Raw genomic sequence first — 13,258 nt, 5'->3', positions numbered from 1 at the left:
TTGTATAACTGTATGTGTGTGTGTGCTTATATGTAAATATGTAAAAAAAAAACATGTAGCATCACGTTTGTAAAACTATGCTCTGTCGACTTGATAAGAAATACGATTTTTTTAACTTCTCCTTCTTCTTATTGCCCCTTCCAGATTATTTTTTGTTTTTTTGTTCTGTCACCAAAGGCAACCAACCGACAATCCATCGTATTCCAGCAAGACAATAAAGCATAGTTTCTTTAACTTCCACCTTTACATAGAGAGATATCGGGTGTAGGGTGTTTATATTTTCCAATGGGGCTGTTCTACAAGGCGGGAGTACTTTTTTTGGAGATAGGATTTTCTATTTGTTCTTTTTACTTTTTTGAGGTGGAGGATAGGGCCTTTCAATTTTTTCGTTCTTCTCCATTTAGGCCATTAAATCATCGTGATTACTTGCCAATGTGCGCGGCAGTGTGTGTTTCTGTTGGTGACGATGTTGATGCTGATGATGGTGGTGGTGCTGATGTTGGTGTTCCTTTAAATGCTGATGCCGCGACAAGATTGCCGTTGCTGGCGGTGTTGTTGTGGGTGACATATGTGATGCTGCTACTGCCGCGACCGGCTTACTTGTCTCACGATAGAGAATGTACACACAGACACCAATTAATATCACAGATACCATAACAGTTAGCAGCACGCTACCCATATTGCTGGAGATCAATTCTAACATCGAACCGAAAGCTGGAAAAAGGAAGAAATAAAAGTTAAACAATTAGGAAAAAAATACATTGGAACTTGATTTTTTTTTTTTTAAATTAGGGCCTTGAAAAAATATTTTAAAAAATTAGGACCTCGAAAAAAATATTTAAAAAATTAGGACCTTGAAAAAAAAATTAGAAATATTACGACCTTGAAAAAATATTGGAAATTAAAATTTTAATAAAAAATTTCTTAAGTTCGGTCCGACCGAGCTTTTAATACTCTCCACCATGAAACGGACAGTTAGAAACCGATTGGGAGTTTTATATGGTGCTAAATTACTGCCAGGAAAAAAAACAAAATATAAAACAGCAGGCCTTCAAGTTAGAAAATTGGACTAGGACCTTAAACATACAGAAATCCTGAAAATACTAAAAATTGGGGGATATCGTAACGAAATAGGATATTTTCTACCCAATGAGAATCGAAAATATCAAATAAGATCCACGAAATATAAAACTAACTAAAACTAAAACTACAGACCTTCAGGTTGGAAATTGGGTTAGGGCCTTGGATAATACCGAAATCCTGAAAATGCGAAAAATTGGAGACATCGTCATATTGGGATTTTTTTTACTCAAATGGTATATTTCCGACCCCACGGGAACCAAAAATTTCGAAAACATGCTCAAAATTCCGTAAAATATTGGAATTCGGAAGGTAGCGTTATATGGCGTCTATGCCAAAATTTGGGCCAATATCAAAGATTTTTGGTGGAAGCATTTGACACCCAATAAGAACCCAAAATACCAAATTACACGCAATTAGTGTGAAAAATGCACCCAAGCTCCCTAAAATATCGAAAAATTTAGGACGAACCTAAAAAGTGGACCAAAATTGCTGATTTTGGTGTACAGTTAAAAATTCCTTGGGACTTTTATATGCGTGCCATGTCATGCTGAAGTACTGCCAGAGAAAAAAAACCAAACATAAAACTACAGACTTTCAGGTTGGAAAATTGGTCCAGGACCTTGAGCATACCGAAATCCGAAAAATACCAAAAATTTTTGATATCGTTATATGGGGATTTTTTTTTACTCAAATGGTATATTTCCGACCCAAGGAGAATAGAAAATATCAAATAAGATACACTTCCTTTGGAAAATACGCCCAAAATCCCTAGAATACCGAAATTCGGAAGGTAGCGTTATATAAAGTCTATGCCAAAATTTGGGCCAATGTCAATGATTTTTGATAGGAGTATTTGACACCCACAGCGAACCCAAAATACGAAATTACAGGCAATTTGGTTAAAAAATGTGCCCAAGCTCCCTAAAACATGGAAATTTGGGAGGTACCCTTATATGGGGGCTACCCTAAAAAGTGGACAAAGATTTCTCATTTTTGGTTGGAAGATTTGCTATCCAATGAGAACTCAAAATATTACATTAGAGCCAAATCGGTTGAAAAACTCCCAAAAATTCCGAACTTCGAGAATTACCCTTACATGGAAGCTACCATACAAAGTGGACCGATATTGATAATTTTTGGTGAGCTGGTTTTCTACACATTGAGAACCCAAACTACCTAATTACAGCGAATTCGGTTGGAAACTGTTCCCTAAAAAAAATGTGCTCAAGCTCCCTAAATTACAGAAATCTGGGACGTACCCTTATATGGGGACTACCCTATAAAATGGACCAATATTTATAATTTTTGGTAGAAAGATTCGATACCCAACGAGAACGAAAAATACTAAGTTACAGCCAAATTGGCTGAAAAACTTACAAAAAATTCCAAACTTCGAGAGGTGCCTTTATATAGAGGCTACCCTAAAAAGTGGTACAATATTCATAATTTTTGGTAGGAAGATTTGCTACCCAATGAGAATCCAAAATGTCAAACTTCAGCCAATTTGGTTGTAAAATGTGTTCAAGCTCCCTAAAATACGAACATTTTAATGGTTACCTTATATGGAGACTACCCCGAAAAGTGGACCAATATTGATCATTTTTGGTAGTATGATTTGCTACCTTATGAGAATCAAAAATACCAAATTACAGCCAATTTGGTTGAAAAATGTGTCCAAGCACCCTAAAATACCGAAAATCGTGGATACCGTTTTAAGGTGCCCTACCCTAAAAACTGGACCGATATTGAAAGATTTTGGTGAGAAGGTTTGCTATCCAATGTGTACCCAAAATACAAAATATCAGCCAATTTGGTTGCAAAACTCCCCAAAATCGGAAGGTACCCTTGTATGGAGGATACCCTGAAACCTGTGCCAATGGTACTCATTTTTAATAAAAAGATTTGCTAAGTAATAATAACCCAAAATTAATCTCATTTGATTGGACAATTTACACAAACTTCTCAAAATACCGAATTTTTAAGGGTACTGTAATGGGGGACCCCTACCAATATGTGGACCGATGATTTCCATTTCCAATACAACACATTCTAGAAGTAGTGACAATGTATGTGGCAAATTTGAAAGTTCTATCTTTAATATTGCTAGCTTCACCTTGTGGTATAACCTACACCACAAGGTGAAGCTTGCAAAATTAAAAATCTGAATTCCGATAAGTTTCGAAAGAATCCTATGTTCGGACAATTTTTCAAAAAATATTCTATGCTGCATACCCCATTTACGTATTTATTTTTTAATTAAATTAAAAAAATGCACTCACCTCTTCCAGTGGGTGTATCACTGAGCTTCGCCGACTCGCCATCATAACTCCTAGCCTGGGCTGCCACCTCCTGGTCACGGTCATTGCGCTCCAATATTAATTTAGCAAATTTTGCGGAAAAGCGTTCATTTTTCACATTGCTTTCATTGCCATCATCTGCACTGTCTTCAGCTGGCTTGGTCTCTTGGTCACCACTACTCACAACATTATCTGCGACTTCATCCACACTTGATACCTCTACATTTTCTTCTCCCGGCTGCTGTTGTTGTTGTAGCGCATTGGCTTTTATGTGATCTTCATTAACACCGGGTATAATATTTTCCAATATCGCCACAGCATTTGTGGCATCTTCATCGTCATTTGCAGCCATGACCTCTTCATTTGAAGTGGTGTCCGCAGCTTCTCCTGCTGATGCCGCTGCCTGAGTAATTTCAGTTTGATTCAAACTACTGGCCACAGTGGGATTGTCCATTTCTTCTACCACGGCCTCAATTTCCTCTGACAATGGTGTAGCAGATTCTTCTTCATTATTTTCTTTAAGAATTAATTCCGATTTGTCGACAAATCGAAAAGGTTTAAGGCCACGACCCATACGTTCTTCCTCCTCGAGAGAATCATGGGTAGCAGCCACCGCTCCACCCCGGCCGGGGACAGAGAAGCTAGCGCGTACTGTTTGCATACCCGATTGATAGCTGCATACCACCACAAATCTGATGAGGGAGAACAAAAGAAAAAAAACAAATTTTGTTTTCGGTTAGCAATTGGGAACCCAAAAATCTCCCACCCCTCCTCTAAATTACCTCCTCGTACTGTGTGTGAATATACCCAAATTTTCTTGTACCGTTATAAAAGTTTCCACGGTATTGGTTTCGGGCTTGACCATACTACCGCAAGCCTTGTGATCGATGCGCATAACATATTTATCCTTGGAGTCATTGGGATTCCCCTTCACACCACAGTTGCCACCATCCACCACAATTTTGCCACCAAAATTTGGACCCGTCTCCACTTCGATTTCTGAGGCATTGGGCAGGCATCGTGTGGCCTGGGCCGAGACTAAGGAAATGAAATAAAAAATATTTTTTTTTAATTATTACCTCCTTCCCCGTATTCCTTATTTGGGGACCAAGACTTACATCCTTTCGTAGGTATAACAATGGTGGGTCCACCCAAATTCGATGAACTCAGAAAATCACTACCCTCTATTTCATTATCGAATATCTCAGAACGGCCAGTAACCTTCTTCAGCTGTTTATTTTTCGGTATGGAACGAATGTGAAAACTATATTTGGTGGCCATACGTAAATTATCCACCTGGGCCACATATTGGCGGACTTGGCGTCTAAAAAAATTAGGAACATTTTTTTAATAAAAAAATAAACGGGGAAAAGAATGTGTGTTTCGACCCTACATTTTATCAACCACCTCCAAATTATTGTCTTCATTGTTATCATATACGGATTTTGTGGCATTTACCACCTTGGATCGGCATCGATGCGGTCCAAACGATTGCAGTTCACAGAAAAATAATTGAAATGCTACTGGAGGTTCGATTTCATCACTGCTATTCGTTACAATGTCATTGGGTGAGGGTACAAATTCCACCTCCCATGTCAGGTTGACAGATTTGTAATTTGGTTCGCCGGAAACACTGCGGATTTCTGGAAAGGCAAACAGAGAAATGCAAATTAGATAAAAGGGATCAATACCGTGGATTTTTTAAAAGATATTTTTTCAAGACCTACATAAGGCGTGGATTTTTTCAAAAGATATTTTTCAAGACCTACATAAGGCGTGGATTTTTTAAAAGATATTTTTTCAAGACCTACATAAGGCGTGGATTTTTTAAAAGATATTTTTTCAAGACCTACATAAGGCGTGGATTTTTTCAAAAGATATTTTTTCAAGACCTACATATAGCGTGGATTTTTTAAAAGATATTTTTTCAAGACCTACATAAGGCGTGGATTTTTTAAAAGATATTTTTTCAAGACCTACATAAGGCGTGGATTTTTTAAAAGATATTTTTTCAAGACCTACATAAGGCGTGGATTTTTTTCAAAAGATATTTTTCAAGACCTACATAAGGCGTGGATTTTTTAAAAGATATTTTTCAAGACCTACATAAGGCGTGGATTTTTTAAAAGATATTTTTTCAAGACCTACATAAGGCGTGGATTTTTTAAAAGATATTTTTTCAAGACCTACATAAGGCGTGGATTTTTTAAAAGATATTTTTTCAAGACCTACATAAGGCGTGGATTTTTTAAAAGATATTTTTTCAAGACCTACATAAGGCGTGGATTTTTTAAAAGATATTTTTTCAAGACCTACATAAGGCGTGGATTTTTTAAAAGATATTTTTCAAGACCTACATAAGGCGTGGATTTTTTAAAAGATATTTTTCAAGACCTACATAAGGCGTGGATTTTTTAAAAGATATTTTTCAAGACCTACATAAGGCGTGGATTTTTTTAAATATATTTTTCAAGACCTACATAAGGCGTGGATTTTTTTAAATATATTTTTCAAGACCTACATAAGGCCTGGATTTTTTAAAAGATATTTTTCAGGATCTACATAAGGCGTGGATTTTTTCAAAAGATATTTTTCAAGACCTACATAAGGCGTGGATTTTTTAAAGAATATTTTTCAAGACCTACATAAGGCGTGGATTTTTTAAAGAATATTTTTCAAGACCTACATAAGGCGTGGATTTTTTAAAGAATATTTTTCAAGACCTACATAAGGCGTGGATTTTTTAAAGATATTTTTCAAGACCTACATAAGGCGTGGATTTTTTAAAAGATATTTTTTCAAGACCTACATAAGGCGTGGATTTTTTAAAAGATATTTTTCAAGACCTACATAAGGCGTGGATTTTTTAAAAGATATTTTTTCAAGACCTACATTTGGATTTTGTTAAAGAATATTTTTTCCAAGTCCTTACTGCTACCTCATCATTGTCGAACAATTTACAACTTAACTTCCTCAATGCAAAGCAGGTGGAATTAAATAGACAATTTACGGATTACTTTCATTTCAAAGAAATTCTTAATGTTGTCGGCCCGACTGCGAAGGCTACTATGTTTTAAGGAAAGTCATAATTGTTTGCTGCTATTGTTACCCCCTGCTCCTTCGACACATTGTTGATGACTTTTAGCTGCTGGGCACCAACCACTACTCCTGGGTAGGAAATAACTTAAATTGTGACCAGTCGACAACAGAGGCAGCAGCAACTTCAGTGGCAGTCGACAAATGATTTATATGATTAGTTGAAGTAGTGTTTTTTTCTCGTTTTTGCTTCGTTGTTCTAAATCCTTGATGGGCAGACATACAACCCAGCAAACATTTTGACTAATTTTTTTTCTGTATACCTAAAAAATAATTTCATAGTTCAGGATAACTTAACTAATCGAATTATTGATCTGTTTTCTTTTTAGATCCACAACGAAATACGAAGCAGATGGGAGACACCATCACATAACCGAAGAGGATAAATTAAGTGGAACACATCTAAGGTAAGAATATTAAAGTAATCTTCAGTCAATTTTTTTTGAAAATACGTCTAAGGCTTTTTAAATACTTCAAATGGGACTATGTTTTTTTAATCCACGTCTTGTGTGGATGCTTGAAAAAATATTCTTTAAAAAATCCACGCCTTGTGTGGAAGCTTTGGGTGGCGTAGGGGATGATATATACCAAGCAGCGGCTTATATTGGCCCCTCTTTCATCTCAATTGTGGACTCTGACCTCCCCGTGGTGCCACCTGGGGAGCTATTTTCATCACCCGATGAAATAGTGAGCTAATATGTGCCGCGAGTTCACACATAAGAACTATAAAAAATGGGTTAGTTGCCCACTCTCGGAAAACCCAACCGACTATGAAAAAGCAAAGAAAAAGAAAACCCAACCCCCCTAATATTGACGATCCCCGCAAACGTACAAAGGACCACGATCTGCGAATCTGCACCTGGAATGTGCGCACGTTGTACAGAACAGGCGCAGTGTTCGCTTTGGCGGATGTACTCAAGAAGTGCAAAGCCGATATTATTGCCTTACAGGAAATGCGATGGAAAGGGGACTGGCGTAAGTAAATCAGACGATTACGCCCTGTATTATAGCTGCCATGAAACGAGACATGAATTTGGCTGCGGATTTATGGTTAACAGGAGAATAAAAGACCTCGTCTCAAGATTCACTCCAGTAGATGAGCGAATTGTTATAATCCGCATAAAAGCGAAGTTCTTCGACATCAGTCTTATTTGCCCCCATGCTCCGACCGAAGGTTTTGGTGCAGACACACCCTCCTATAGAGAGGAAGAAGTAAACCTGGTGACAGATACAGACAGCGTGCTGAGGATCTGGAAGAAGCATTTTGAAAAGCTTCTGGTATCAAATAGTAGCAGCGAAGTGGATACCCCAGAATCAATAATAGGTGACGGTGTAGAGTATATACCATCTAGCCAAGATGAAGTCAGAATAGCAATCAATCGGCTGAAGAATAACAAAGCAGCAGGTGCCGATAGGTTACAAGCTGAATTATTCAAGATTGGTGGTCAGATACTGGTAAGAAGCATGCACCAGCTGATTTGTACAATTTGACTAGAAGAATGCATGCCCAATGATTGGAACCTCAGCATTCTGTGTCCCGTGCACAAAAAAGGAGACAAGACGATATATGCCAACTATAGAGGAATAAGTCTCCTTCCCATCGCATATAAATTGCTATCCAGCGTACTGTGTGAACTACTGAAGCCAATGGTCAATGACATTATTGGACCATACCAATGTGGCTTCAAACCTGGCAAATCCACCATTGACCAGATTTTCACTCTGCGCCAAATCCTGGAAAAAACCCACGAAAAACACATCGACACATTTCATCTATTCGTCGACTATAAAGCAGCATTCGACAGCCCTATACGTTCAGAAGTGTTTAAAGCCATGCCTACGTTCGACATTCCTGCAAAATTAATACGGCTATGCAGGATAACTATAAGTGACACAAGTGTAGTAGTTAAAGTTGGAAAGGACCTCTCGGAGCCATTCAATACCGAACGAGGACCAGACAAGGTGACCGTTTGTAGTGTGATCTTTTTAACATCCCGCTGGAAAAGGTGTCTGCCAAAGTGGGTCTGGCAGTAAATGGCGAGAAGACCAATCTGATGGTATCAACGCGCAAGACGTCCAGTAGAGTCGGACCAACTGTGGAACTTGAGAATTACAGCTTCGAGGTAGTTAAAGATTTTATATACCTTGGCACCGCCATAAATAAAACGAATAACATAAGCTTTGAAATTCGGGGAAGGATAGTGATGGCCAACAAATGCTAATATGGTCCAAGTAAGCAGTTTAGAAACAAGGCCAGACTAAACTCACACTTTACAAGACGCTGATACATCCCGTGCTGTCATTTGGACCCGAAGCATGAGTACTTGCGCAAGCAGATGAGGCAGCTCATGGCGTGTTTGAGAGAAAAATTCTCCGAAAGATCTATGGGCCGATCTGCGTTGACGGTGAATATCGCCGGTGAATGAATCATGAGTCGTACCAGCTATTCTCGGGTATCGACATTGTTAGAAGTATTGAGCTGCTGCGACTACGTTGGCTAGGTCAGGTTGTGAGAATGGATGATGATGCCCCAGCCCAGAAAGCATATAAAAGCGAACCAGCTAATGGTTCACGCAGATGGGGAAGCCACGAATACGATGGAAAGATCATGTCGAAGACAACATTGCCGAATATGGTCTTGCAATTTGGAAAAAATGCGGAAAAGACCGACGCACCTGGAAATCTTTTCTAAGCTCGGCTTATGGAACGAAAGTTCTGTCACAAGCCAGCTAAGTAAGTAAGTGTTTGAAAAAATTATCTTTAAAAAATCCACGCCTTGTATTGGTCCATGAAAAAATATTTAAAAAATCCTTATTTTAAAAAAATTGATTTTTCTTTCAAATTCCACCGAACATGTTCACTGGGTTTTGGAAATCCTAATGGAGTGTCAGATTGTGGCGTACTGAAGTGAAGTCCATTGGTGTTAGGCCACTTGGCGGTTGGTTGGTTGGTTACCCCACCGTTTGACTTTGTCAAAAGCAGAACTTTGTTTTAATGGGATTTCAAGTGAAAATCATGACGTTTTTATTTTTTTTTCGTTTCTACTGCAGCACAGAAGCAATAACAACTGACAGTCATGGTGCTATGAGGTGGTAGTTTTATCCTTACCTCCTGCTTCTCCCTTCCTCCTCTGGTCACATACACCAAGAAGGAGGCTAGGCAATGGCAAGCAGTAGCAATTGTAATCGGAGATTTATATTAGAATAAGAACGTGTTGCAAGTGGCAAGCAGTATCAGTCGAAGAACAACACTTTACAAGAAAAACAACAACGACAACAACATCAAGAACATCATCATGGCAAAAACGTGAAGGTCTTGACTCACTTTTTAGACTCATAATGCGGCCTCAACAACATGAACAACAACAGCAGCAAACGAGTAGCAGCAACATTCAGGCAACAGCAAAAGTTCAGTTGTCCATTGCCACTGTATGTTGCAACATGGCATGCATGCAATAGCATCTAACAACAAACACACACACATGCACATATACATATATCCACAGTGACGTATGTATATAACCACCAAAGGAGAAATTATGTCAATGGCATAGATTGCATTGCAATGCCACAACAACAACAAAAAATAGCCGCCTAAAACAAAACTTGAATAGAATTCGGAATAAAAAATAAAAATCCGTCGAATGCTGATGACGATTCAGCCCCAGCCACAATCCAAAAAAAAAACCGGGAAAAACAAAATAAGAATATTTATGAAAATATGTTTGTAGCTATGCAAAGCAACAACAACAACAATGTTAGTTATTCCATGAGGCAGTCCGTCAGACAGACAGTCAGTCATCCGATGCTCTGAGATGGTCATGTCGAGGTGAAACTACAAAAGATGTGATAAGACTACGTCGTCCGGCAACTAAGCAAGGCTAGAAAATATAACAAGTTGCCAAAAGGAAAATTGGAAAAAAATATGAAAATTCTACTCTCTCTGCTGCTCTGCATTGTCGGATTATTAGAAATTTATGGAAATTGTAGTTTTGAAAGGCATGGGTTTAGAAAAAGAAAAACTCATATTTTCGGCATTTACATTTGCATCTAAATCTATTAAGTTATCAAAAACGTGGTGGCAAATGGGGTGTTCCAGCATGACCTCATCTCGAACTTGGGCGATATTTGGTGAAAGTAAAACCTATTAAGTCACTGGGATCGGAATTCTAAATTAGATTTGAATATTAAAAATAAACGACAAATTATTTATTCATAGACCAACACAAGGCAGGGATTTTTTAAATAATATTTTTGGAGGTCCTACACAAGGCGTGGATTTTTTAAAGAATATTTTTTGGAGAGCCTTACAAGGCGTGGATTTTTTAAAGAATATTTTTTGGAGGTCCTACACAAAGCGTGGATTTTTTAAAGAATATTTTTTGGAGGTCCTACACAAAGCGTGGATTTTTTAAAGAATATTTTTTGGAGGCCCTACACAAAGCGTGGATTTTTTAAAGAATATTTTTTGGAGGTCCTACACAAGGCGTGGATTTTTTAAAGAATATTTTTTGGAGGTCCTACACAAGGCGTGGAGGTCCTACACAAGGCGTGGATTTTTTAAAGAATATTTTTTGGAGGTCCTACACAAGGCGTGGATTTTTTAAAGAATATTTTTTGGAGGTCCTACACAAGGCGTGGATTTTTTAAAGAATATTTTTTGGTGGTCCTACACAAGGCGTGGATTTTTTAAAGAATATTTTTTGGAGGTCTTTACAAGGCGTGGATTTTTTAAAGAATATTTTTTGGAGAGCCTTACAAGGCGTGGATTTTTTAAAGAATATTTTTTGGAGAGCTTTACAAGGCGTGGATTTTTTAAAGAATATTTTTTGGAGAGCCTTACAAGGCGTGGATTTTTTAAAGAATATTTTTTGGAGAGCCTTACAAGGCGTGGATTTTTTAAAGAATATTTTTTGGAGAGCCTTACAAGGCGTGGATTTTTTAAAGAATATTTTTTGGAGGCCTTTACCAGGCGTGGATTTTTTAAATAATATTTTTTGGAGGTCTTTACAAGGCGTGGATTTTTTAAAGAATATTTTTTGGAGGTCTTTACAAGGCGTGGATTTTTTAAAGAATATTTTTTGGAGGTCTTTACAAGGCGTGGATTTTTTAAAGAATATTTTTTGGAGGTCTTTACAAGGCGTGGATTTTTTAAATAATATTTTTTGGAGGTCTTTACAAAGCGTGGATTTTTTAAATAATATTTTTTGGAGGTCTTTACAAGGCGTGGATTTTTTAAAGAATATTTTTTCGAGGTCCTACACAAGGCGTGGATTTTTTAAAGAATATTTTTTCGAGGTCCTACACAAGGCGTGGATTTTTTAAAGAATATTTTTTTTATTTAGGTCCTACACAAGGCGTGGATTTTTTAAAGAATATTTTTTCGAGGTCCTACACAAGGCGTGGATTTTTTAAAGAATATTTTTTCGAGGTCCTACACAAGGCGTGGATTTTTTAAAGAATATTTTTTCGAGGTCCTACACAAGGCGTGGATTTTTTAAAGAATATTTTTTCGAGGTCCTACACAAGGCGTGGATTTTTTAAAGAATATTTTTTTCGAGGTCCTACACAAGGCGTGGATTTTTTAAAGAATATTTTTTCGAGGTCCTACACAAGGCGTGGATTTTTTAAAGAATATTTTTTCGAGGTCCTACACAAGGCGTGGATTTTTTAAAGAATATTTTTTCGAGGTCCTACACAAGGCGTGGATTTTTTAAAGAATATTTTTTCGAGGTCCTACACAAGGCGTGGATTTTTTAAAGAATATTTTTTCGAGGTCCTACACAAGGCGTGGATTTTTTAAAGAATATTTTTTCGAGGTCCTACACAAGGCGTGGATTTTTTAAAGTATTTTTTCGAGGTCCTACACAAGGCGTGGATTTTTTAAAGAATATTTTTTCGAGGTCCTACACAAGGCGTGGATTTTTTAAAGAATATTTTTTCGAGGTCCTACACAAGGCGTGGATTTTTTAAAGAATATTTTTTTGGAGGTCATACACAAGGCGTGGATTTTTTAAAGATAATTTTTTTCGAGGTCCTACACAAGGCGTGGATTTTTTAAAGATAATTTTTTTCGAGGTCCTACACAAGGCGTGGATTTTTTAAAGAATATTTTTTGGAGGTCCTACACAAGGCGTGGAGGTCCTACATAAGGCGTGGATTTTTTAAAGATAATTTTTTTCGAGGTCCTACACAAGGCGTGGATTTTTTAAAGAATATTTTTTGGAGGTCTTTACAAGGCGTGGATTTTTTAAAGATTATTTTTTGGAGGTCTTTTTTACACAAGGCGTGGATTTTTTAAAGATTATTTTTTGGAGGTCTTTACAAGGCATGGATTTTTATTATTTTTTGATTTTTTAAAGATTATTTTTTGGAGGTCTTTACAAGGCGTGGATTTTTTAAAGATTATTTTTTGGAGGTCTTTACAAGGCGTGGATTTTTTAAAGATTATTTTTTGGAGGTCTTTACAAGGCGTGGATTTTTTAAAGATTATTTTTTGGAGGTCTTTACAAGGCGTGGATTTTTTAAAGATTATTTTTTGGAGGTCTTTACAAGGCGTGGATTTTTTAAAGATTATTTTTTGGAGGTCTTTACAAGGCGTGGATTTTTTAAAGATTATTTTTTGGAGGTCTTTACAAGGCGTGGATTTTTTAAAGATTATTTTTTGGAGGTCTTTACAAGGCGTGGATTTTTTAAAGATTATTTTTTGGAGAGTTTTTTGGAGGTCTTTACAAGGCGTGGATTTTTTAAAGATTATTTTTTGGAGGTCTTTACAAGGCGTGG

At 37.1% G+C, this 13,258-nt stretch overlaps 1 protein-coding gene across 1 annotated transcript in view; it reads right to left on the bottom strand.

Annotated features, from left to right (window-relative positions):
- Positions 1–400: 400 nt before the first annotated feature.
- The window catches only part of LOC133336848 (uncharacterized), a 50,114-nt gene continuing 37,256 nt past the window's right edge, over positions 401–13,258 (bottom strand). The window contains exons 2-6 of the mRNA XM_061545124.1: positions 4,774–5,023; positions 4,499–4,704; positions 4,163–4,418; positions 3,363–4,072; positions 401–714 (exon numbers count right to left, since the gene is read on the bottom strand). Of these exons, the coding sequence (XP_061401108.1) occupies positions 401–714; positions 3,363–4,072; positions 4,163–4,418; positions 4,499–4,704; positions 4,774–5,023 (1,736 nt within the window). The remainder of the gene's footprint in view (positions 715–3,362; positions 4,073–4,162; positions 4,419–4,498; positions 4,705–4,773; positions 5,024–13,258) is intronic.

The sequence above is a fragment of the Musca vetustissima genome, unplaced genomic scaffold (genome assembly GCF_032173495.1).
Source record: "Musca vetustissima isolate MV318-11 ecotype Yass unplaced genomic scaffold, APGP_CSIRO_Mvet_v1 utg16716, whole genome shotgun sequence".
NCBI lineage: Eukaryota > Metazoa > Arthropoda > Insecta > Diptera > Muscidae > Musca > Musca vetustissima.
This window is presented reverse-complemented; position numbering and strand designations above follow the sequence as displayed.